At 45.1% G+C, this 25672-nt stretch overlaps 1 protein-coding gene across 1 annotated transcript; it reads right to left on the minus strand.

The window, feature by feature from the left end:
• Positions 1-1188: 1188 nt before the first annotated feature.
• Positions 1189-15276, minus strand: cercam (cerebral endothelial cell adhesion molecule). The gene is made up of 12 exons (XM_023983409.2): positions 14552-15276; positions 13807-13917; positions 11729-11846; positions 11351-11485; positions 11019-11223; positions 10725-10844; positions 10551-10627; positions 10276-10382; positions 9987-10119; positions 5881-6008; positions 5360-5566; positions 1189-2433 (listed from the first exon to the last, which is right to left on the minus strand). Exons 1-12 carry the CDS (start codon positions 14752-14754, stop codon positions 2202-2204), a joined length of 1776 nt encoding a protein of 591 aa, XP_023839177.1. The 5' UTR covers positions 14755-15276; the 3' UTR covers positions 1189-2201.
• Positions 15277-25672: the final 10396 nt, after the last annotated feature.

Here is a 25672-nt window from a genome sequence, read left to right on the forward strand (position 1 = left end):
AACCCTGGCATATAGGTTACCATGCATGCGTGTGGGGAGTCTCAGGAATGTCTGGGAAGGAATGTACCCGCCTATTTCAGACCCATCTCTGCTCAGCTTAGGCAAGTCTTGTTATCTAGAGAGAGGGGGGGGTTAATATTGTGACATGGATGGATAGACAAACTTGTTCCACAGCGTGGTTAGTGTTTGAGAGAGAGAGCTAGCTCTTGTGGGAACAGCAAACAGTGAGAGGACATTTAAAAAATATATATATGTTTTCCAGCTCCTGCCCAAGTTGGGTGTGAGTCGAAGACACTAATTTCAGAGTTACTACACTTCCCTAAAAATGACACTTCCTACAAAGGGATAAAGAGAATTTCCCTTTTCAAAATTCCAGTCAAGGTTTACCTTCACTGCACAGCAAAGTTTTAATAAGTAACAGATTAAATCAATATTTGAAACATTCATTTTTTTATGGCCAACATGTTGATTGGTTAAAGGGGTAGTATGCCCTCTTGTGGTGCTTTCATGTCAGTACATAATGTCTTCAAAATTAAAGAGGACATTTATATTTACGCATTATAATAAAAAATGAAGTAGATTTTTATTCATGTAAAAACAATTAAGTTACATAATTGTCACATCCATTTTTAACACTTTTGGCACAAGCAAGGCTCCTGACAAATGTGCTACTTTTGCTTGACATAAACACTGAGTGAGCAAAACATTTTCTCTGACAGACTGACCAGGTGAAAGCTATGATCCCTTATTGATGTCACTTGTTAAATCCACGTCAATCATTTTAGATGAAGGGGAGGAGAGACAGGTTAAAAGAAAGATTTTAAAGTCTTGAGACCATTGGGCAAGACGAAAGATTTAAGTGCCTTTGAACGGGTATGGTAGTAGGTGCCAGGTGCACCGGTTTGAATCTGTCAAGAACTGCTACGCTGCTGGGTTTTTCCACACCCAACAGTTGCCGGTGTGTATCAAGAATGGTCCACCCCACTTGACACAACTGTAGGAAGCATTGGAGTCAACATGGGCCAGAATCCCTGTGGAACGCTTTCGGCATCTTGTGGAGTCCATGCCCTGACAAATTGAGTCTGTTCTGACGGCAAAAGGAGGGGGAGTGCAACTCAATATTAAGTGTGTTCCTAATGTTTTGTACACAGTGTACATGCATTTCTTTGACAAAAAAACTACCCATAAGACATTGCACTTGGGTTTAATATTGTGCATTCAAAAATCACAATATAATGCTAAAAATAAATAAGGAAAACTGTATATAATTGTACAAATAATGGAATTTGTATACATTTATAAAACACCAACACAAACCAATACCAATGAGCTCAGTCAGATTGTAACATGATCGCTGTAGCAATTGGCCCCATTAACAACACCTAAATTGGCAGGCTTCTCTCTGCTCTGTTGACTTCTGTCCGCTCTAGTGAGAGACTCTACCACGAGGTCAGGCATAGAGAGAGAGAGAGACACTGCTTCCTATCATAGATCATTCACACTGCTAGCTACAGGATCCTTACCTTGTGCGAGGGCTCGCAGTTCAACTTGTACGTAGTTACTTTACTAAATTAAGAAAACCTTTTAAGTCTGTTCTCACAATACACTGAATAAGAGTAGAATGGGATATAAAAGAGAATGGTTCCCTCCGGTATTTCTGTCGTCCGACCCTCAGGTACTAAGTGCACAGTGAGGTGAGCCCAGACCCTGGAATGTTCAGTGGGTGCACAGATGGACAGCCAAGGACAATGTTCATGAGCCATATATAAAAACGGCAGCATTCTTACACAAACAAAGCCACACACACACACACACAAACACTTTGAAAACAGGTCTGGGGTCACTTGATGTGAGCAGACCAAGTCTCTGGAGCCTCAGCCGGCTTCACAAATGTATGTATATCCGGTCATTCCCAGTGACTATGGACAGACATACCAAGTACAAAATGGTCGAAATATACAGTCAGAAATGAAGGCACTTGTGAATAGCAGTTATCTTCCTCTCTGTCAACAGTGACAATATAACCAGTAACCCATTACACTTTTCACACTACTGAGGCCAAACCGATCCGATCTGTGCTGGCTCCTTTAGTTTCTGGAACCGTGCTGTAAAAAGAACAACGTGAAAAGACGACATCCGAGTCAGCCCAGTACAGTTGGAGTTGGGCCCTACAGTGTGAATCAGGCACTAATACGGTTCAACTAGAGCTCATCCTTATACGTTGCCTGCAGCATGTCGGATTGAGGTGCCCCCTTCAGGGTTTTGTGGGAGCCCCTCCAGTCCGTTCGCACGTTGTCGTCGTCCCACAGCGTGGACGTCTCCGTGTCGCTCACCCACTCGGGGTCCCCGGCGTAGTGGGCTGGTTGCACCAGTAGGGGGCGCGTGGAGAACGCCCGCAGGTTACGGTTAGCAAAGTGAGACTTGTAGTCCTCACTGTGGAACAGAAGAGGGAGGTGTTAGATATCAGGTCAGATGGCGATATTAACGTGTTAAAACCTCTAATTGAGAGAGTTACTGGTGGTCACAGGCTATAGACAACGACGACACGTTGAGAAATGTACAGTTCCACTCGAAAACTAGCAGTTACATGGTTGAGAGAGAACTGTCCAGATTAGAAGAGCATGGACATACTTTGTTTACTATAGAAACCTACTGTTGGCCACAATTCGCTGCTACTCTCAACAAAACTATAATCTTAACGAGGATAAGAGTTCTGAGTGTGACCTCTAAAAATGACAAAAGAACATTCAGAGTGAGAGATTAATACAAGCATGTGAGAACACGCTCAACATTTGGTGGGGACAAGCTTATTAGAACACAAGTACCGGGGATATCAGGTTCCTGTAGGAATGACAACTTTTTTGGAAGAAACGAGTCAGTGTGTCAGAATGCCCAGATTCAACTCCATGTGGTTCTAGTGAATTCTTTTCGGGACAAGTCAAGCTTATCGAATCAGAAGAACCGCGGAGGGGGAAAAAGAGAATGGGGAAGAGGTGGAAGGTGGAGCAGGGAATAGGGATTATGGCAGCTGGCCAGGTTTCCACGCATGACGGAACACTAAGGCAGTCTCAAAAAGGACACCAAAGCATTCCAACAGACTTCTTCCCAAGGCTCTCTGGGCTTTATTAACTTGGTCTAGCAGCCAGAGAGAGCCAGAGAGAGCCAGAGAGAGCGAGAGCGTTGACCACATGAAACTGGAATGCTACAACAAGCCAAGTCAGTCTGCAGAAAGCCTGGAGACACTCACATGAACAAAGCAGCGCTTTTTTGATTGAACTAAAGTGAGAATGCGCTACATGTGGGAATTGGCCTATATGGATAGGGGCTAAACTGACATGTTTCTTACAGAAGAAATAGGAAAAGCATGGCAGCAATTGAAAGGGAACAGTTTGGAGATGATTGGAAAACTGGACCAAAGTTGAGGACAAAACTGTTGACCTGACAAGACTGAAGCCAAACGTTACACTGTTGAGTTTGACTGTACTTTTCACCGCATACATTCAGTGACGTGATAAGAATAGTCCTGGAAAATGTGGCGTAGGTGCAACATAAGACAAATAAATGACAAGCGTTTGAGTGAGAGGACTAACTGGTGTCTCCCAAGTGGCCACACACACCTCTCCAAAGTGTGCGCAGTTCCTACGTCATTTCAGTGCGCTTTTTTCGATTGAAAGAAGAGTCTTTTAACTATCGAGGAACTAGAGCGAGCACCCTTGTAGTTGTTTTGTTTGGAACGCAACCCCGCATCCCCGTCATCACACAATTACCGTTGTTGTTTACGCAATCCAAAAACGGCCCATTATAAATCGCTATCTGGGTCAGGTGGGCATCATTTGAAATCTCGTTCTATTGCCAACATGACTAGGTATGTTATAAAATACGATCTTACAGTGTTAGGCATTCACAGGGAAATTCAGTAAAGCACATCGTACTTTTGGTGCGCATAGAAAGGAGTCATGAAATGTAATAAATTGTGGCACATTAACAACTTCACAGTTAAGAACATCTATAACGCCTCCCGAGTGGCGCAGCGGTCTAAACCACAATCGCCGGTTCGATTCCAGGTTGTCACAACCGGCCGTGATCGGGACTCTCATAGGGCAGCGCACAATTGTCCCAGCGTCGTCTAGGTTAAGGGGAGTGTTTGGACGGGCGGGGGGCTTTAATTGGCTCATCGCGCTCTAGCGACTCCTTGTACGGGCTAACTGCGGTCGTCAGTTGAACCGTGTTTCCTCCGACACATTGGTGCCGCTGGCTTCCAGGTTAAGCGGAAAGGGTGTTAAAAGAAGCGCCTCTATCGAGCAAATTTGGGTAGTTGCAGCGATGAGACAAGATCGTAATTGGATATCACGAAATTAGGGAGGAAAAGGGGTCATGAAGTTGAATAAATTGTGGCGATATGGAAGAAAATGAAACGTATTGTACAAGAAATCAATATCACTCCCTAAAAAACACAGCCTTATGGAACAATACTTGGATAGATATTCAGAATTCACCGATAAATTGGTCCACATAGAAAACGAAAGACATAGAAACCGTAAATGCCTTGGTAACAGGAAATACATCTATTTCCGTGACAGAGTTAAAAAGTCATTTTGGACTGATCAATGTAGATAGATGGGGGGGGGGGGCTACAGACTGCTATAATTTGCCCGCACTACAGATGCCTATACCGGTCCACTAATACAGGACTAGAGAAGGCCTAGTGCACTACTTTAGTGAATAAAAAATGTTTCTTCTAAAAGAAAATACTTAAAAATAATAATAAATAAATGTATTCGGATTCGGCACCCCTACTTTCCGCAGCTATGTTATAAAGTCCAAAAGTTATGGGCGGATCTAGAAAGTCGGCTGTCAAAAGTATTACAATGTAAACGTACTTTCAATCTGTCTGTCTGCATATTTCAAGACATGGCTGTTCAAGCCTTAACAGGACATTGTTTACCTCTCACGACGCACTGCGATATTGAGTGGCACAAAGCAGAGTTACAGCTCTGCAGTTCCTTACATGTCCATTGTTGGCAATGGATGATCTTAGTGACACAAAACTTTCAGGAAACTCATCCTAGTATTGGACCCTTGGAGCTGGCTCGTTGAGGACAGGGACAGCATTCATCAAAGACAGGTTGGATACTTGTGACACTGGTTCTCTCACTGACTGGGTTTTGAACCCAGGTCTTCCGCAATCCACAAAACTGTTATCCCTTCGAGCGAAAGTCAGGCGATTATCTTGGGTGTACTTAACACAATTCTTCAGGTTTACAGTTCCACTTACTTGGTGTGTTTGGTCTCAATGACTTGAGGACTTGCGAGCGGCTAAAGAAATGAAGAAATAAAGAAAATGTCAAATTATACTTACTTGATGTGTTTGTCGTACATGATGGGTAGGAACTCGTCGACGGGCAGCATCTTGGAGAGGGGTTCGGCGTTGAGCAGCTTCTGGGCCCCCTGGAGAGAGATGGCGTAGGACAGGGTCCAGTAGGAATAGTCTGCTACCACCAGGTTCCTCACGTTCTCCACCACCTCCTCCTCGTCACCCGGCGTCACCTGCTTACGGCCCAGGTAACTACGGACAGAGGACGGAGAGAGGCAGGTCAGGCAGAGGATGACATATTGCTAGTGTAGTAACTGCTGTGGAACTGGACTATTCTTTATTCCACTTGTGTAATAACAAAAGAAACAATCAACTTAATATGCAATTATTACATTAGATGTAACAATTAACAGCACCCCCCCCCCCCCCCCCTCCCCCTCTCAACCCAGTTTAGCTCATCGTACGAAATGACTCCAGGGCAGCTCGGCCCTTTCCTCTCCGTCTCCATGACAACGCGGGTGGGCGGCTGTTGCATGGTCGCCTGGGTGACGGTGACACTGACTCACATGATGTCCCAGTCCAGTTCCACCATCTCCACCTCCTCCATCAGACGCAGCACGCGCCGCTTGAAGTTGGCCTGGAAACGCACGTCGTCCTCGAAGATCAGCGCCTTATCCATCTGCTGGTCTACCATCTGAAGGGGAGGGAGGGGGAGATGGAGGGGTGAAGAGGCAGAGAGGCAGAGAGAGAGAGAAAGAAAGAGAAAGAGAGGCAGAGAGATACAGAGAGAGAGAGAGAGAGAGAAGGGTGGGGAGAGAGGGGGAGAAAGGAAGGGGGAGACAGTAGGGGGAGATGAGAGCGGAGAGGTACAGAGATGGATGAGAATGGATGATAACTAGTAGTTAAGAAAAGCTCTAATGACAGACCAGAGAAGCATTTCTGCTTCACTGAAGAAGTCAATTAAGCTGCTTCTAACATAACCCCCAGGTCTAGAGTGTGTGTGTGTGTGTGTGTGTGTGTGTGTGTGTGTGTGTGTGTGTGTGTGTGTGTGTGTTCCTCCGGGATCTTGTTTCCTATGAGTACGGTAGTCGCTCTAATCACCTATTCTGAAGCTCTACTGTAGCCAGATATTTGAGTGTTCAAAATACACTTTTTTGGTAGAGTTTCTGTCACTGACAACCACTCAGAGGGGTTATAAGATTGGTGAAATCAGTTAGAAAGTTGCATAAACACACAGGTTAATATATTTTAAAAAATGAACACCATGGAATTTCAGTTGGAAGAATTTTGTGGAAAACCCTGCTCATCAATGCAAACAAAGAATTATGACATCAAAGTGGCACATGCAGATTCAAAAGCAGTAGTCAGAGTTAAATCAACACAGCTTTGGTGGAGGAGGAAATCCTGGAGAGGGAGGATGATGAAAAGGGTCCTACAGGGGGTAGAGGACACCCTGTAGACGTGCAACTGAGAGAGGTAGAACTAAAGGCAAAACGGGAGCAACAGAAATGAGAACTTTAGCACAAGGAAAGGAAGAGAGAATGTGCACCCAGACTAGATCGAGAACGTGAACATGCCATTCAATTAAAAGAGATGGAGGTGGAAGCATGACAAAAAGAGATGGAAGTACTCAGAATCAAGACGGGCCATCCTGTACCCTCAGAGTTGGATTTTGGTCAGAACAGGCGGCTTGTACTGCCTTTCAACGAAAAGGAGGTGGGCGTATATTTTCCTCTATTTGAGAGAATTCGACACGGCCCTAAAATGGCCGTGAGATATTTGGTCACTGTTCCTCCAAAGTGTTCTTGTGGGAAATGCTAAAAAAGTATACGCCGATTTCTCTCTTGACCAGAGTTCAGATTACAAGCTTCTATCCTCCGGGCTTACGAGTTGGTCCTAGAGGCATAGAGACAACAGTTCCGTAAATAACAAAAAAAGACTGAATCACAAAGCCATGTTGAATTTCGCAAGGCAACAAGCATGTCTTTTTGACCAGCGGTGTGGTTCTCAAGAGGTCAAGGACCTTGAGGATTTAAAAGACACTCATACTACTCAAACAGTTGAAGAAATTGACTTCCCGAAAGGGTTGCTACCTACATTTATGAGCACAAGGACCTCACTCTTGACAAAACTGCAGTTTTGACACATAAAACTACCTTCAAATCAAATCGTATTTGTCACATGCGCCAAATACAACAGGTGTAGAGCTTACTTTGCTTACTAATAATGCTTACTTACAAGCCCTTAACCAACAATGCAGCTAAGAAAAATACCTACAAAAATAACAAATAAAAGTAACAAATAATTAAGAGCAGCAGTAAAATAACAATAGCGAGGCTATATACAGGGGGTACCGGTACAGAGTCCATGTTTGCACCGGTTTGTCGAGGTAATTGAGGTAATATATACATGTAGGTAGAGTTATTCAAGTAACTTATGCATAGATAATAACAGAGAGTAGCGGCAGCATAAATTACTATTTGCAATGCAAATAGTCTGGGTAGCCATTTGATTAGATGTTCAGTAGCCTTATGGCTTGGGGGTAGAAGCTGTTTAGAAGCCACTTGGATCTAGACTTGGTGCTCCGGTACCTATTGCCGTGCGGTAACAGAGAGAACAGTCTATGACTCGGGTGGCTGGAGTCTTTGACAAACAAAGCACCCAGCAGTTACCCCAACACAAAAGCAATCCAGAGACGTCACCTCATACTGCGAGGTTTCAATCTTTTCCCCTAGTGCCCAAAGACAAGGATCAGCAGGAAACGGATTCTTGGTATGCGGCAGTTTGTCATTACTGAGGACACATTAACCTAGGACACTGAGAGACAAACAGAAAAAATGAGAGAGGGGAAAAACAGTTTCTTCTTGTGGGAGCACTCCAGCCCGTGAATATCTGGTTGGGATATCTCAGATGTGTATGAACCCTTTGTTTCAGACGGGTTCGTGTCTCTGCAGAGTGGTGATGCTGTTAAGCAGCCTGTGAAGATACCGCGAGACACTGGGGCAGCCCAATCCTTAATATTGGAGGGTGTTTTGCCTTTGCCTTATGGAAGTTCCTGTGTATAATGTGGAACTCAAGTGAGATCTAGCCTACCGGTGAAGTAGGTCTCGTTCATTTTGGGCAACGATTTGGCTTGAGGGAAATTTGTGCTAAATCCTGTCGTTTGTAAGGAACCCAAAGATGAGGAACCTGATGGGTTATCAGAAAGGTACCCTAGAGTGTTCGTAGTGTGTTTTGCGGGTACTATTTAATGAAGCTGCCAGTTGAGGACTTGTGAGGCATCTGTTTCTCAAACTAGACACTCTAATGTACTTGTCCTCTTGCTCAGTTGTGCACCGGGCCTCCCACTCTTTCTATTCTGGTTAGAGCCAGTTGGCTCTGTTCTGTGAAGGGAGTAGTACACCGAGTTGTACGAGATCTTCAGTTTCTTGGCAATTTCTCACATGGAATAGCCTTCATTTCTCAGAGCAAGAATAGACTGACGAGTTTCAGAAGAAAGTTAGCTGTTTCTGGCCATTTTGAGCCTGTAATCGAACTCACAAATGCTGATGCTCCAGATACTCAACTAGTCTAAAGAAGGACAGTTTTATTGCTTCTTTAAATCAGAACAAAATTTTTCAGCTGTGCTAACATAATTGCAAAAGGGTTTTCTAATGATCAATGAGCCTTTTAAAAGGATAAACTTGGATTAGCTAACACAACGCCATTGGAACACAGGAGTGATGGTTGCTGATAATGGGCCTCTGTACACCTATGTAGATATTCCATAAAAAAATCTGCCATTTTCAGCTACAATAGTCATTTACAACATTAACAATGTCTACACTGTATTTCTGATCAATTTCATGTTATTTTAATGGACACTTTTTTTTTGCTTTTCTTTCATAAACAAGGACATTTCTAAGTGACCCCAAACTTTTGAACGGTAGTGTGTATATGTATATATATATAAATAAGTGGCTGTTTTGTCTTGTATGAGAGACCACCAATTAACATTTAGGTAGCAACGCATTTAAGTTGACCATTTTGTGAAATGGAATATTTTCTGTTGGTTGTGAGCAAACTCATCCAACAAAAATATGTGGGAAGGTATTACAGGCTTTGTCTTTTCCATTTATATTTCGAGGTTGGACATTAGCACTGATTGGTGTCACCTTGTCAGTCAGTATGTGTTACACCTGTGCTGGCTTGTCATCTCGTTAGCCAGGTGATATTTAAGAGCGGCTGGTCCGATGCTCCAGTTGGCATGAGAGATGTTGGAAGAGCTGCACCTTTTTATAGCTTTGTGTCTAAGTTGATAAACAAAGCCTTTCTGTCTTGGTTTAGTTTGCGCCACTTAACTCCATATTATAAGTTGGAGTGGGTTTTTATTTTGGTTTGCCTTGTCTGGGGCGAATTTTGTGGGCACACATGGTGGGTGTGTTTTAGGTCTCACTTTCAGTTACATTTAGTACATTGTCATTTAGTCATAAATTGTCATTCTTGTTGCTAGTCAACATTCAGTGGACACCCCCATGAGTGTCTGAGAAGCCCTCCTACAACTCCACCTGTTTGATTTAGGTTGTTGTTAGTGACTGTTTGTTAGTTCCCCGTTCTGTTCGAGCAACCATTTTTGGTTTCTTGTTGTGGATTTATATTTGTGCAAGTGCGTCCGTGTGCGTCTGATCCTCACCTCCTTCCAGATGTAATAGTGGCTGAGGAAGCATCCCACCTCTCCTTTGGTCAGGGTGCGGCGAGAGAATGGGTCATAGTAACCAGGTAGTATGTCCACTCCAAGGATCTTTATATCACTGCTGTTCAGCGCTCTGTAAGATATACACAGTGTCCGTCTTTCTCTTGTAAGCACATATCCCTCAGTGCTATAGCTCTGCCAAGCTTTGCATCCTCACCCAGCCTAGAAATCAGACTGAATTCAGCTCTGTTAAGAATGATTCAGTCTGAATTATCAGGCTAATTCTCACCCTCCATCTATGGCGTCCACCACCTTGACGTCTATCTCCAGCTCGTTGAGAGAGTACAGCATCCTGTCCCTACGGTCCTGACGCCGACGCAGGTTGATCAGGTACACCTACATTAATGGAGAGTCAGGGTCAGAGGTCAACTAAGACACAATGATCCATAGATTGAGTGAGCGAGTAGGACACCATTCGTCTACAGCAGTTTCCCCCCAAACCAGTTCTACTTATTTGATCTACTCTAGTCCTTGAGAGGTTTGGGCGCCCCTGGCTTCTGTCACCTCATCAAAGCCCATGAGGTCTCTCCGTTTGGGGAAGAGGCTGACATATTTGGAGGGGGCCATGGAGGGACCGTCAACTGGAAAGAGAACAGAGCTGTTATTAATACACATCTAATAGTTATAGAATATAGCACCTACTCTCAAATAACTTTAGAATATGATAAAGTTTCTTACTCATGGCCTCCAGGATGAGGTGGCTGAAGTTGATGCTGTCGTCCTCTATGGTGTGGTGAGGCTTGGCTGGGACGTTCAGGTACCCATACCTCACCTTGTTGCACAGGTACATCTGCACCTCTGGAATCGCACAGTCAACTCTCATCAAACAGCTAATGTCGACATGGAGTACCAGCAACATGTGAACGTAACCAACTGGCCTCGTACTTTGAACTCGCTGACGTTTGCGATTTATATGTTACTAGAGCGAGCGAGAGAAAGTGTGTGTGTACATGCTGTACTGTCGGCCCCTACCTGAGACGCGGCAGGAGAAGGCGAAGACGATGATGTCATCGAAGGGCCAGGAATAGTCCTGGTGAGGGGGGTGGAAGGCCAGCTTCTTCATGCCCGTCTTCCTCATGTCCAGCAGGAAGGTAGAGTGGACCATGGGCACCGGGTAGCAGCCCAGCCGGTGGCGGTGTCTGGTGGGGAAATACTCAGCCGTACGCCGGTAGTAACCCTGAGTACAGACACACAGATCAATCTTTCATTCAAACAAAACCCAGTGTGCAATATTATACACATTTCATTTTCACACGGGCGTTTGTAAATCAGACACATACCCAAGCGCGCACACGCTCTCTTACCTGTGGCGTGATGCCGCACCAGTAGTTAGAGTAGGCTCCCTGGGAGTCCAACATGGGGGCGACCACAGACTTGTTCTCTGCTATCAGGAGGTTGAGGGTCTCTGGGTTGGTCAAGATGTTGTCTGTGTCTGCATACTGGAGTAGTATGAGAGAGTGTGTTTTTTGCGAGTGTTTAAGTTCGAGTAAAGAGTCAGTGATGATCTTGATAGAGAGGCAGGGTTATTGAAAACCAATGATTTGCAATTTTTGTTTACTTCCTGAATTGAAATAGAATTGACCCCAACAACCCTTGATTTCTACTTCTAGGCAGTGGATAAACTCATGCGATTAAACCTAGAACTTCTAGTCAGCGGACAGAGTAGAGAGTTGGGACTGTACCAGTATGTAGTCAGCCCAGCGTTGCTTGGCGAAGTTGAGAGCAGCCTGTTTGAGTTTCATCAGGTATTCATATCTGCCGTTGCTCCAGTATTTAGGCCCCATCTCTCCTGGGTAGGACCTGCACAGGCAGAACAAGACACACACAATCAATCAAATGCACACACACACGTGCTACAGTATCAAATCAAATTTGCGGAAACTTGCTTCCATTCAGCCACAAGAGTATTAGTGATGTCGGGCACTGATGTTGGGGGGTTAGGCCTGACTCGCAGTCGGTGTTCCAATTCCTCCCAAAGGTGTTTGATGGGGTTGAGGTCAGGGCTCTGTGCAGGCCAGTCAAGTTCTTCCACACTGATCTCGACAAACCATTTCTGTATGACCCTTGAAGGGCCTTCCCCAAACTGTTGCCACAAAGTTGGCAGCACAGAATCGTCTAGAATATCATCGTATGCTGTAGCGTAAAGGTTTCCCTTCACTGGAACTAAGGGGCCTAGATCGAACCATGAAAAACAACCCCAGCCCACTATTCCTCCACCAAACTTTACAGTTGGCATTATGCATTGAGGCAGGTAGCATACTCCTGACATCCGCCAAACCCAGATTCTTCCGTCGGACTGCCAGATGGTGAAGCGTGATTCATCACTCCAGAGAATGCATTTCCACTGCTCCAGAGTCCAAGCTTTACACCACTTCAGCCGACACTTGGCACTGTGCATTGTAATGTTTTTTTTACATCCCTTTTTTCCCAATTTCAATTACGATCTTGTCTCATCGCTGCAATTCGGGCTCGGGAGAGAAGGTCGAGTCTTGCATCCTCCGAAACATGACTCACCAAAATTGCGCTCCTTAACACCCGCCCGCTTAACCCGGAAGCCAGCTGCACCAATGTGTCGGAGGAAATGCTGTGCAACTGACGATCAAGGTCAGCCTGCAGGCGCCCGGCCCGCCACGAGGAGTCGCTAGAGCGCAATGAGCCAAATAAAGCCACCATCCCCGGCCAAACCCTCCCCTAACCCTGACGACGCTGGACCAATTGTGCGCCGCCCTATGGAACTCCCGGTCACGGCCAGTTGTGACACAGCCTGGGATCGAACCCGGGTCTGTAGTGACGCCTCAAGCACTGCGATGCAGTGACTTAGACCGCTGCGCCACTCGGGAGGCCTTGCACATTGTGATCTTAGGCTTGTGTGTGGCTGCTTGGCAATGGAAACCTATTTCATGAAGCTCCCGACGAACAGTTCTTGTGCTGACATTGCTTCCAGAGACCGTTTGGAACTCGGTAGTGAGTGTTACAACCGAGGAAAGACCATTTTTACACGCTACATGCTTCAGCACTTGGGGGTCCCCTTCTGTGAGCTTGTGTGTCCTATCACTTCGCGGCTGAGCCGTTGTTCCTAGACATTTCCACTTCGCAATAACAGCACTTACAGTTGACCCGGGCAGCTCTAGCAGGGCAGAAAAGCTGACTTGTTGGAAAGGTGGCAATCTATGACGGTGCCACGTTGAAAGTCACTGAGCTCTTCAGTAAGGCCATTCTACTGCCAATGTTTGTCTATGGAGATTGCATGGCTGTGTGCTCGATGTTATACACCTGTCAGCAACCGGTGTGGCTGAAATGGCCAAATCCACTCATTTGAAGGGGTGTCCACATACTGTTGTGTGTGTGTGTGTGTGTATATATAGTGTACGTAGAGAGATAAAATTAGAAGTTCCCTGAGGTAGGCTAGCACTGTGTATCAGTATCTGTAAACACCTAACATTGTTTTTGAAGCGCTCTTTTCTCTTCATCCTTTTTTAAAGTTACATTCCTTAAACAGCATTTTTTATATTACAGTCTGGGTGTGCTGGTAAGATTATACAACAAAGCAGGGGCTGATATTGACCAGATGTTTTTAAGCCCTTGGCCTTTGGTTTTGGGAGGTGCACAACTGTATCGACAACACACGCTTTTTGGATGACAATGTGGAACTCATGATAATGCTGAACAGAACTCGTGAAGGATGCTCTACAGGTCTCCAATCACACACACACACACTTTTGGAAAATACAAGGTAACGCTGAACAGAAACCGAACTTACGTAGGATGCTCCATGGGCCTCCACTCCACATAGTGATAGAACTTTTGCATGACAGTCAGCCATTCTTTCAGAACCGCTGTAGTGTTGTCAGCATTGTGATCTGTAGCTGCCCTGCAGACATGGGAATAAAGACACACTGTCTGGCACTTATACAGGAGTCCGTGTATAACGTGACCACTTGGTTTGCATACAAGCACAACACAAGTAGGAATCAAAGACACTGCAAATCGGATCAACCAATGCGGTAACATTACACGTGCAATCGAGAAAAGACACGCACATCGTTTGCCCTAATGAAGAGTTGATCATGAATATGCAGAAAGATTCCGTATGAAAAACATAATGTGCACAAGAGGAAATCCCATTAGGGCTACAGAGGAATCACGTGGACATGTCATCTGTGCAAAGCATACAGTAACATGCAGACTGTAGTGTAAAGTATAGGCTATTATAATGAAAACCATATAATTGCATAATGCAGTGCAACAGTCGGCCTAGCCTACAATTTAACTTTCATAAACTCTGCATTAGAGACAAACTTGGAAAACAAAGTTACACTCATTATGTTATATCTCGGGTGACGGTCGAAGGTTCTAAAGGGATTGTGGGAACTGGGGAGAAGAGGGTTGGTATTTTTAATCTAAACTAAATGCGACTGACCTTTGATCGCCCGCGAGTTTGATAAATGGACATTCGAACAAATAGCGTCCGGGGAAACAGCGCTGGCGGGATGGCTGCCACTTACCATACTGAGATGCGGTTTTTGGGATAGTTCAGCCTCTCCAACGCTCCGAGGTAGTATGGCAAAGAATGCGCCGCGTTCCGAGCAATGATCGCAATAATAATCGTTGGCTGCTGAATTTTCGATTCTTCTTGATATTTTTCCTCCGAAAAATAACATTCTGTTCTGGAAACGAAGGCCACTAAGACTAAAACCCAAAGAAACATGGTGGAGTTTACAGTCCAGTCGGCTGCTCCAGCTCCCAGTCCGCGTCAGCACTAAGTAAAAAATGTCTTTCTCCAAAATGTTTAACCCCCCCCTTAAGATGCAGCAGACGAGGCTCTTTCCGTGCCCAAATCCGACGTGTGTCGGCGAAGGGTTTTAAATTACATCTTCTACAGTTTCCGCACCAAAATCTGTCAGAAATGTTGGCGAGGAACTACACACGTAGTGCAACTAGCTAGTAATTTAACTAGTGGTATAGTGGTAGTTGCATTTAACTCACATCTAAGTAGGGGTTTCAGTAGTTCATATTTATGTTCTATGTCGCAGTGTAACGTTAGCAAAATACTGGAAATACACACTACTTTTTTTGCAAAAATAAAATATGGGTATACTAGGCTAGATAAAAGGTCCTGTTAACCTGTTTTAAGACAACAACTCACAGCTCAGAGTATGTTTTAGGATGGTGTTAAGACACCGCTCAGACAAACTCTGAATCAGGAGTAAAATCAACTCATAAAAGTTTCTCAGCTGGTAATCGTGACGGTTTGAGGTAAAGCAAAGGAAAGATAGTGATGACACTCAATGACAGTGTTACAAACAGTGGGGAATAACCAATCGCGATGAGGCATCGCCACCTGTGAACTCGAAGCACTCCCACGGTGAATGTGACTGTAGCCTACATCAAATGTTGCAATGGTAAAACGTTTGATAGCTATACATTTCGCCTGACACGACGACTTTGCCTACTCTTAATTCTGGCCTAATGTGTTGGCATGCATAACCAATTCTGACCATTTGAATGACAGTATCATGGCTGTTGAGATTTTTATAATATGTATTACCTTTTATGGTATTTTCTGCAATGACCTTAGTGATCACTGTTTTACAGCCCTTGTTCGTAATGGCTTCACAGTGAAACAACCTGTCCTGATATGTCATAGACACTTGCTAAAAAACTAATGAGCAAGCCTTCCTTCATGAACTGGTCTCTGTAAAATGGTATAGAATCAGCTTGATCCCCTCTGTCCAAGACGCTTGGACCTTCTTTTTTCAATATTTTCCAGTGGTATTGTTAACAAACACACCCCCATAAAGAAAATGAGAATTAAAAACAGGTTCAGCCCCTGGTTCGACCGTGATCTTGCAGAGTTACTCCACCTCAAGAATTGCATTTGGCGAAAGGCTCGGCACACGCATACTCAGGCTGACTGGCTATCGTTCGGGTAAATGAGAAATAAGTGCACTCAGGCTATCCGGAAGGCCAAAGTTAGTTACTTTAAGGAGCGGTTCTCTCTCTGTGTGTCTAACCCCAAGAAGTTCTGGAAAACGGTTAAAGACCTGGAGAATAAACCCTCCTCCTCACAGCTGCCCATCTCCCTTAATGTTGATGATGTGGTTGTTACTGACAAGAAGCACATGGCTGAGCTCTAATCACCACTTCATTAAGTCAGGATTCCTATTTGACTCAGCCATGCCTCCTTGCCTGTCCAACATTTCCTCATCTCCCACCCCTTCTAATGCGACTATCCCCCATGCTTCTCCCTCTTTTTCCCCTGCCACGCTACAAAGTTTCTCCCTGCAGGCAGTCACTGAGGCCGAGGTGCTAAAGGAGCTCCTTAAACTTGACCCCCAAAAAACATCTGGTTCAGATGGGTTAGACCTGTTCTTCTTTAAGGTTGCTGCCCCTATCATCACCAAGCCTATCTACAACCTTTTTAACCTGTCTCTCCTTTCTGGGGAGGTTTCCATTGCTTGGAAGACAGCCACGGTTTGTCCTTTATTTAAAGGGGGAGATCAAGCTGATCCTAACTGTTATAGGCCTATTTCTATTTTGCCCTGTTCATCAAAAGTGTTGGAAAAACGTGTTAATAATCAACTGACTGGCTTTCTTGATGTCTATAGTATTCTCTCGGATATGCAATCTGGTTTCCGCTCAGGTTATGGATGTGTCACTGCTACCTTAAAGGTCCCCAATGATGTCACAATTGCCCTTAATTTTAAGCAATATTGTGCTGCTATTTTTATTGACTTGGCCAAAGCTTTTGATACGGTAGACCATTCCATTCTTGTGGGCCGGCTAAGGAGTATTGGTGTCTCTGAGGGGTCTTTGGCCTGGTTTGCTAACTATCTCTCTCAAAGAGTGCAGTGTTTTAAGTCAGAAAATCCATCAGATTTGGCACCAATGCTCCTTATAGGACACATCACTGCACTCTATACTCCTCTGTAAACTGGTCATCTCTGTATACCTGTCACAAGACACACTGGTTGACGCTTATTTATAAAACCCTCTTAGGCCTCACTCCCCCCTATCTGAGATATCTACTGCAGCCCTCATCCTCCACATACAACACCCGTTCTGCCAGTCACATTCTGTTAAAGGTCCCCAAAACACACACATCCCTGGGTCTCTCTTTTCAGTTCGCTGCAGCTAGCGACTGGAACAAGCTGCAACAAACACTCAAACTGGACAGTTGTATCTCAATCTCTTCATTCAAAGACTCAATCATGGACACTCTTACTGACAGTTGTGGCTGCTTTGCGTGATGTATTGATGTCTCTACCTTCTTGCCCTTTGTGCTGTTGTCTGTGCCCAATAATGTTTGTACCATGTTTTGTGCTGCTACCATGTTGTTGTTATGTTGTGTTGCTACCATGTTGTTATGTTGTTGCTACAATTCTGTGTTATGTGTTGCTGCCTTGCTATGTTGGTGTCTTAGGTCTCTCTTTATGTAGTGTTGCTTTGTCTCTCTTGTTGTGATGTGTGTTTTGTCCTATATTTATATTGTATTTATTTTTTATTTTTAAACCCAGGCCCTCGTCCCCGCAGTAGGCCTTTTGCCTTTTGGTAGGCCATCATTGTGAATAAGAATTTGGTTTAAATAAATATCAAAACACTCCTCACTCCCATTCAACAAATCTAGCGCTATGAACACACCGACTGTGTCTTTAGCGTTTTTGGTACACCCGAACTACATTAATTTCCAATGGAACGCTGCGTTTGCCTTGCAGCATGTCTGTGTGGGTCCAGAGATGGTAGGAATTCCGAAGTTACTGTCATCTGGGCCGAAGCCAGTTCGATCACCTGCTCCAGATGGTTGGAGCCAGGATCGCCTGGATGGATAACAACTACCGGGAGTCCATCAGCCCAGTTTAACGCCTGGCGATTTGTCTCTGGTAAGCTACATTCTAGTACATTTTTAAAGCCTTTGATACCATAATTGATTGATATTAGATATATTTTATGTGCAACCTAGTGTAACAGTATAACTTTACGGCGTCCCCTCGCCCCGACCCGGGCGCGAACCAGGGACCCTCTGCACACATCAATAACGGTCGCCCACGAAGCATCGTTACCCATCGCTCCACAAAGGCCGCGGCCCTTGCAGAGCAAGGGGAACCACTACTTCTAGGTTTCAGAGCAAGTGACGTAACTGATTGAAACGCTATTAGCGCGTACCCGCTAACTAGCTAGCCATTTCACATCCGTTACACTAGCAAGCTAAAGGGCTCTCTAGTTAATAACCCCTATGTGACATCAGATGTACTTTTACAGAATGTTCATTATGACTAACTTTTCCCAAAGTTGGTTTAAAATCCCTTTTTAATCAAATCAAATCTTATTTGTCACATGCGCCGAATACAGCAAGTGTAGACCTTACAGTGAAATGCTTACTTACAAGCCCTTAACCAACAATGCAGTTTTAAGAAAATACAAAAAAAGAGATTAAGAATAACAAATAATTAAAGAGCAGCAGTAAATATATACAGGGGGTACTGGTACAGAGTCAATATGCGGGGGCACCGGTATTGAGGTAATATGTACATGTAGGTCCAGTACTTCACTGGGGCCAAGCTTCCTGCCATCCAGGACCTCTATACCAGGCGGTGTCAGTGATGCAACCCGTCAGGATGCTCCAGATGGTGCAGCTGTAAAACCTTTTCAGGATCTGATCTCCCGTAGCACTCACTTCCGTCATCATGAAGTGCTTTGAGAGACTAGTCAAGGACCATATCACCTCCACCCTACCTGACACTCTAGACCCACTCCAATTTGCTTACCGCCCCAATAGGTCCACAGACGACACAATCACACCGTCTGCAACACGTGTGTCGATACCTGCATTCAGTTTAGTTACGTAGTTGCGCAAAATCGGGTGGTGTAGGTGTCCTGGAGGGCAGGTAGTTTGCCCCCGGTAATGCGTTGTGCAGACCTCACTACCCTCTGGAGAGCCTAACGGTTGTGGGCGGAGCAGTTGCCGTACCAGGCGGTGAAACAGCCCGACAGGATGCTCTCGATTGTACATCTGTAAAGGTTTGTTACTGTTTTTGGTGACAAGCCAAATTTCTTCAGCCTCCTGAGGCTTCTTCACCACGCTGTGTGTGTGGGTGGACCATTTCACTTTGTCCGTGATGTGTACGCGAGGAACTTAAAACTTTCCACCTTCTCCACTACTGTTCCGTCGATGTGGATAGGGGGTTGCACCATCTGCTGTTTCCTGAAGTCCACGATCATCTCCTTTGTTTTGTTGACATTGAGTGTGAGGTTATTTTCCTGACACCACACTCCGAGGGCCCTCACCTTCTCCCTGTAGGCCAACTCGTTGTTGTTGGTAATCAGGCCTACCACTGTAGTGTCGTCTGCAAACTTGATGATTGAGTTGGAGGCGTGCATGGTCACGCAGTCATGGGTGAACAGGGAGTACAGGAGAGGGCTGAGAACGCACCCTTGTGGAGCCCCAGTGTTGAGGATCAGCAGGGTGGAGATGGTTCCTTCCCTCACCACCTGGGGGCAGCCCGTCAAGGAGTCCAGGACCTAGTTGCACAGGGCGGGTCTCGACCCCGAGACCCCGAAACTCTTGACAAGTTTGGAGGATACTATGGTGTTAAATGCTGAGCTGTAATCGATGAACAGCATTCTAACATAGGTATTTCTCTTGTCCAGGTGGGTTAGGGCAGTGTGCAGAGTGATTGCGATTGCATTGTCTGTGGACCTATTGGGGCAGTAAGCAAATTAGAGTGGGTCTAGGGTGTCAGATAAGGTGGAGGTGATATGATCCTTGACTAGTCTCTCAAAGCACTTCATGATGACGGAGGTGAGTGCTACGGGGCAATAGTCATTGAGCTCAGTTACCTTAGCTTTCTTGGGAACAGGAACAATGGTGGCCCTCTTGAAGCATGTGGGAACAGCAGACTGGGATAAGGATTGATTGAATATGTCTGTAAACGCACCAGCCAGCTGGTCTGCGCATGCTCTGAGGACGCGGCTAGGGATGCCGTCTGGGCCGGCAGCCTTGTGATGGTTAACACGTTTAAATGCTTTACTCACGTTGGCTGCGGTGAACGAGAGCCCGCAGGTTTTGGTAGCGGGCCGTGTCGTTGGCACTGTATTGACCTCAAAGCGAGCAAAGAAGTTGTTTAGTTTGTCTGGGAGCAGTACATCGTGGTCCGCGACGGGGCTGGTTTTCTTTTTGTAGTCCGTGATTGACTGTAGACCCACATACCTCTCGTGTCTGAGCCGTTGGATTGCGACTCTACTTTGTCTCTATACTGACGCTTAGCTTGTTTGATTGCCTTGCGGAGGGAATAGCTACACTGTTTGTATTCGGTCATGTTACCGGTAGCCTTGCCCTGATTAAAAGCAGTGGTTCGCACTTTCAGTTTTGCACGAATGCTGCCATCAATCCACGGTTTCTGGTTGGGGAATGTTTTAATAGTTGCTGTGGGTACAACATCACCGATACACTTGCTAATAAACTCGCTCACCGAATCAGCGTATTCATCAATGTTGTGTTCCAACGCTATGCGGAACATATCCCAGTCCACGTGATCGAAGCAATCTTGAAGTGTGGAATCAGATTAGTCTGACCAGCGTTGAACAGACCTGAGCATGGGCGTTTCCTGTTTTAGTTTCTGTCTATAGGCTGGGAGCAACAAAATGGAGTTGTGGTCAGATTTTCCGAAAGGAGGGCGGGACAGGGCTTTGTATGCGTCGCGGAAGTTAGAGTAACAATGGTCCAGGGTTTTTTCCACCCGGGTAGCGCATTTGATATGCTGATAAAATTTAGGGAGTCTTGTTTTCAGATTAGCCTTGTTACAATCCCCAGCTACAATGAATGCAGCCTCAGGATATGTGGTTTCCAGTTTACATAGAGTCCAATGAAGTTCATTCAGAGCCATCGATGTGTCTGCTTGAGGGGGATATATACGGCTGTGATTATAATCGAAGAGAATTCTCTTGGTAGATAATGCGGTCAACATTTGATTGTAAGGAATTCTAGGTCAGGTGAACAAAAGGACTTGAGTTCCTGTATGTCGTTATGATCACACCATGTCTCGTTAATCATGAGACATACGCCCCCGCCCTTCTTCTTACCAGAGAGATGTTTGTTTCTGTTGGCGCAATGCGTGAAGAAACCAGGTGGCTGTACCGACTCCGATAGCGTGTCTCGAGTGAGCCACATTTCCGTGAAACAAAGAACGTTACAATCTCTGTCTCTCTGTGCTGGGCCACCGGTTTGTCAAGGTAATTGAGGTAATATGTACATGTAGGTAGAGTTAAAGTGACTATGCATAGATAATAAACAGAGTAGCAGCAGTGTAAAAGAGGGGGTGCAATGTAAATAGTCTGGGTAGCCATTTGATTAGCTGTTCTGGAGTCTTATGGCTTGGGGGTAGAAGCTGTCTTTTGGACCTAGACTTGGTACTCCTGTACCGCTTGTCGTCTATGACTAGGGTAGCTGGAGTCTTTGACAATTTTTAGGGTCTTCCTCTGACACCGCCTGGTATAAAGGTCCTGGATGGCAGGGAGCTTGGCCCCAGTGATGTACTGGGCCGTACGCACTACCCTTGCGGTCGGAGGCCGAGCAGTTGCCATACCAGGCAGTGATGCAACCAGTCAGGATGCTCTCAATGGTGCAGCTGTAGAACTTTTTGAGGATCTGAGGACCCATGCCAAATCTTTTCAGTCTCCTGAGGGGGAATAGGCTTCGTCGTGCCCTCTTCACAACTGTCTTGGTGTGTTTGGACCATGATAGTTTATTTTTGATGTGGACACCAAAGAACTTGAAGCTCTCAACATGCTCCACTACAGCCCCGTTGATGAGAATGGGGGCGAGCTCGGTTCTCTTTTTCCCGTAGTCCACAATCATCTCCTTTGTCTTGATCAAATTGAGGGAGAGGTTGTCCTGGCACCACACGGCCAGGTCTCTGACCTCCTCCCTATAGGCTGTCTCATCATTGTCGGTGATCAGGCCTACCACTGTTGTGTCATCGGCAAACTTAATGATGGTGTTGGAGTCGTGCCTGGCCATCAGTCATGAGTGAACAGGGAGTACAGGAGGGGACTGAGCACACACCCCTGAGGGGCCCCGGTGTTGAGGATCAGCATGGTGGATGTGTTGTTACCTACCCTTACCACCTGGGGGCGGCCCGTCAGGAAGTCCAGGATCCAGTTGCAGAGGGAGGTGTTTAGTCCCAGGGTCCTTAGCTTAGTGATGCGCTTTGAGGGCACTATGGTGTTGAGTGCTGATCTCTAGTCAATAATTAGCATTCTCAGCGTTCTACCCTGATTTTCAAAATAAAAATACATATTATTTTTGAGACCTTCAATTAGCTGCTCGGTGTTGATCTCTGGCTTGAACATGTTCGGCCTCTGGCAGACTCTCTATATCGCTCACGTCATCTTCAATGGGATCAGTTTCAAATTCATCATGAGGCCAATTCTCATCTAAGTTGGAGCTTAAAAGCTCTCTGTGGTTTCGGCAGATGTGTGACCGATAGGCGCTGAAACATCAATTTGTTTATGTCCGGATGTGTGAGTAGTCTGGACACAGATAAAGTATGTTTTCTGCAAAGTGGACAATTGAATAGAGTTGGCATTCTTCAGACAAATTGTGAACCTTGGAATGATGGGATAGAATCATGGCGGTCATTGCTACTCAGCCACTTGCAGACATCATTAAGGGACCAGTCTTCCACAGCCACTCTCAAGTTGACACTAAAAGCAAAAGTGAAATGTATTAGTGTTGAGGCTAAAACAAAACCCATACCACTCTTTCTAGACAAACCACCTGTCCTCCTAATTTGTAGTTATGGTTGTTCCATTATGAAGCAGAGCTTGTCAGGAAAGGTGAAGATGTCTCTCTCTTATTTATCTGACGCCATATTTCTTAGTATGGGACATTATGGGATTCTGCAGTCCCACATTTAAGTGTTGACTCAGATAGTATGATGCTCCAAATGGGGCATTACATTCTTCTTCCGTGTCAACCCAAATTGGCCTATTGGAGTTATTAAGAAAGAAAGCCTATTTGGGCAGTTATAAAGGCTTCTTGATATAATTACATGTCAGGGAGCTTTAATCCTCTCATCTAAGTCTTTGCCTGAAGGTTCTGTCGTGCCCTGATCTGTTTCACTTGTCTTGTACTAGTCTCCACCCCCCACCAGGTGTCACCCATTTGTGCCTATTATCCCCTGTGTATTGATACCAGTGTTTTCTGTTGTCTGTTGCCAGTTCATCTTGTTTTCGTCAAGTTTTACCAGCTTGTTTTCCTGTTTTTCCGAGTCTTTCTAGTTGCTGTTTTCTAGTCTTCCCGGTTCTGACCATTCTGCCTGCCCTGACCCTGAGCATGCTGTTCTGTCATTGACTCTGCCCTGGATTACTGACCTCTGCCTGTCCCCTTGTATAATAAATGTGACTATCTACCTCCTGTGTCTACATCTGGGTCATTTCCGGAGTTGTGATAGGTTCACCCTTGCCATTTTAATAGTTCAAATAAACTGAGTAATCATTTTGTCTATGGTGTTAAAGGTGTAGGCAGATATGGACAGTGGAAACATGCTGACAACAGAATTCAGTTTAAGAGCTATAAGCATCTTTATAACATGTGGCCTACCCCACAATTATTATTTGTAGCTTATCCCAGTGAAACTGGAGTTGAATTTTGTTCAAAAATACAGAATGGAAAATAAACATGTTCCTTCCCCTCCTAAGAAACCACTTCTATTCTCACATACAAAAAGAAGACAAAATGACTACATGGCCAAAAGTATGGCCTGCTCGTCGAACATCTCATTCCAAAATCATGGGCATAAGTATGGAGTTGTTCCTCCCTTTGCTGCATTAACAGCCTCCACTCTTCTGGGAAGGCTTTCCACTAGATGTTGGAACATTGCTGCGTGGACTTGCTTCCATTCAGCCATAAGAGCATTAGTGAGGTCAGGCACTGGTGTTGGGCGATTAGGCCTGGCTTGCAGTCGGCGTTCCAATTCATCCCAAAGGTGTTTGATGGGGTTGAGGTTAGGACCTCGCTTTGTGCACGGGGCATTGTCATGCTGAAACAGGAAAAGGCCCTTCCCCAAACTATTGCCACAAAGTTGGAAGCACAGAATCGTCTGGAATATCATTGTATGCTGTAGCGTTAAGATTTCCCTTCACTGGAACTAAGGGGACTAGCCCGAACCTTGAAAAACAGCCCCAGACCATTATTCCTCCTCCACCAAACTTTACAATTGGGACAGGTAGTGTTTTCTTGGCATCTGCCAAACCCAGATTTGTCTGTTGGACAGCCTGATTGTAAAGCAGGATTCATCACTACAGAGAACGCGTTTCCACTGCTCCAGAGTCCAATGGCTTTACACCACTCCAGCCGACACTTGGCATTGCGCATGGTGATCTTAGGCTTGTGTGTGGCTGCTCGGCCATGGAAACCCATTTCAGGAAGCTCCCGACGAACAGTTCTTGTGCTGACGTTGCTTCCACTCAGTGGTGTGTGTTGCAACAGAGGACAGACAATTTTTACGCGATATGCATTTCAACACTCGGCGGTCCCGTTCTGAGAGCTTGTGTAGCCTACCACTTGTTGGAAAGGTGGCATCCTATGATGGTGCCATGTTGAAAGTCATTGAGCTCCTCAGTAAGGTCATTCTACTGACAATGTTTGTTTATGGAGATTGCATGGCTGTGTGCTCGATTTTATACACCTGTCAGCAACGGATATGGCTGAAATAGCCGAATCCACTAATTTGAACGGGTGTCCACATACTTTTGTATATATAGTGTACTGTATTGATTGATTGACTGTGAATACATTCATTCACCATTCAGTATTGGAAAATACAAAGGAATTATACAGAAGACACAATAATCTAAATGTATTGATTGATTTATTAATTGACTGTAAATACATTCATTCACCATTCAGTTAGTTTTGGATAGACAAAGGAATAACACAGAACACACCATCATCACACTGCAAATACATCCAAAGACTTTATAGAGGCTAACCTGTTTGTAGATCCATAGTGAGCTTTAAACATTGCCTTGCTTTGGTTTGAAATATAGAGGACAGAACAGGCTGCCCCAATACACCAACCTGAAAGACACAAACACAACATGAAGTTTCAATATCAAATGCATCTAACGAATCTGATCTGTTTTATATATTCTTTTTTTTGTCAAGTTTAACATAACCTATACAGACATTTTCCATGAGCACAAAAAGCTTATTTCTCTCAAATGTTGTGCACAAATTTGCTTACATCCCTGTTAGTGAGCATTTCTCCTTTGCCAAGATAAGCCATCTACCTGACAGGTGTGGCATATCAAGAAGCTGATTGAACAGCATGATTATTACACAAGTGCACCTTGTGCTGGGGGACAAAAAAGGTCACTCAAAAATGTGCAGTTTTGTCACACAACTCAATTCCACAGATTTTGAGGGAGCATGCAATTGGCATGCAATCTCAATCGCACTCCACACCGCCCTTTCCCACCTGGACAAAAGGAACACCTATGTGAGAATGCTGTTCATTGACTACAGCTCAGCGTTCAATACCATAGTGCCCTCAAAGCTCATCACTAAGCTAAGGACCCTGGGACTAAACACCTCCCTCTGCAACTGGATCCTGGACTTCCTGACG

This window comes from Salvelinus sp. IW2-2015, linkage group LG4q.1:29 (assembly GCF_002910315.2).
Source record: "Salvelinus sp. IW2-2015 linkage group LG4q.1:29, ASM291031v2, whole genome shotgun sequence".
Taxonomy (NCBI): Eukaryota; Metazoa; Chordata; class Actinopteri; order Salmoniformes; family Salmonidae; genus Salvelinus; species Salvelinus sp. IW2-2015.

Bases quoted from the DNA above. Each gene is read 5' to 3' on its own strand.
- cercam (XM_023983409.2), bottom strand. From the start codon at position 14,754: ATGTTTCTTTGGGTTTTAGTCTTAGTGGCCTTCGTTTCCAGAACAGAA. The intron at 11,486-11,728 runs GTACAGTCCCAA...ATACTACTCCAG, and splicing joins GCTGGGCTGACTACATACTG to TATGCAGACACAGACAACAT. The intron at 11,224-11,350 runs GTAAGAGAGCGT...GTCTGTACTCAG, and splicing joins GGTGCGGCATCACGCCACAG to GGTTACTACCGGCGTACGGC.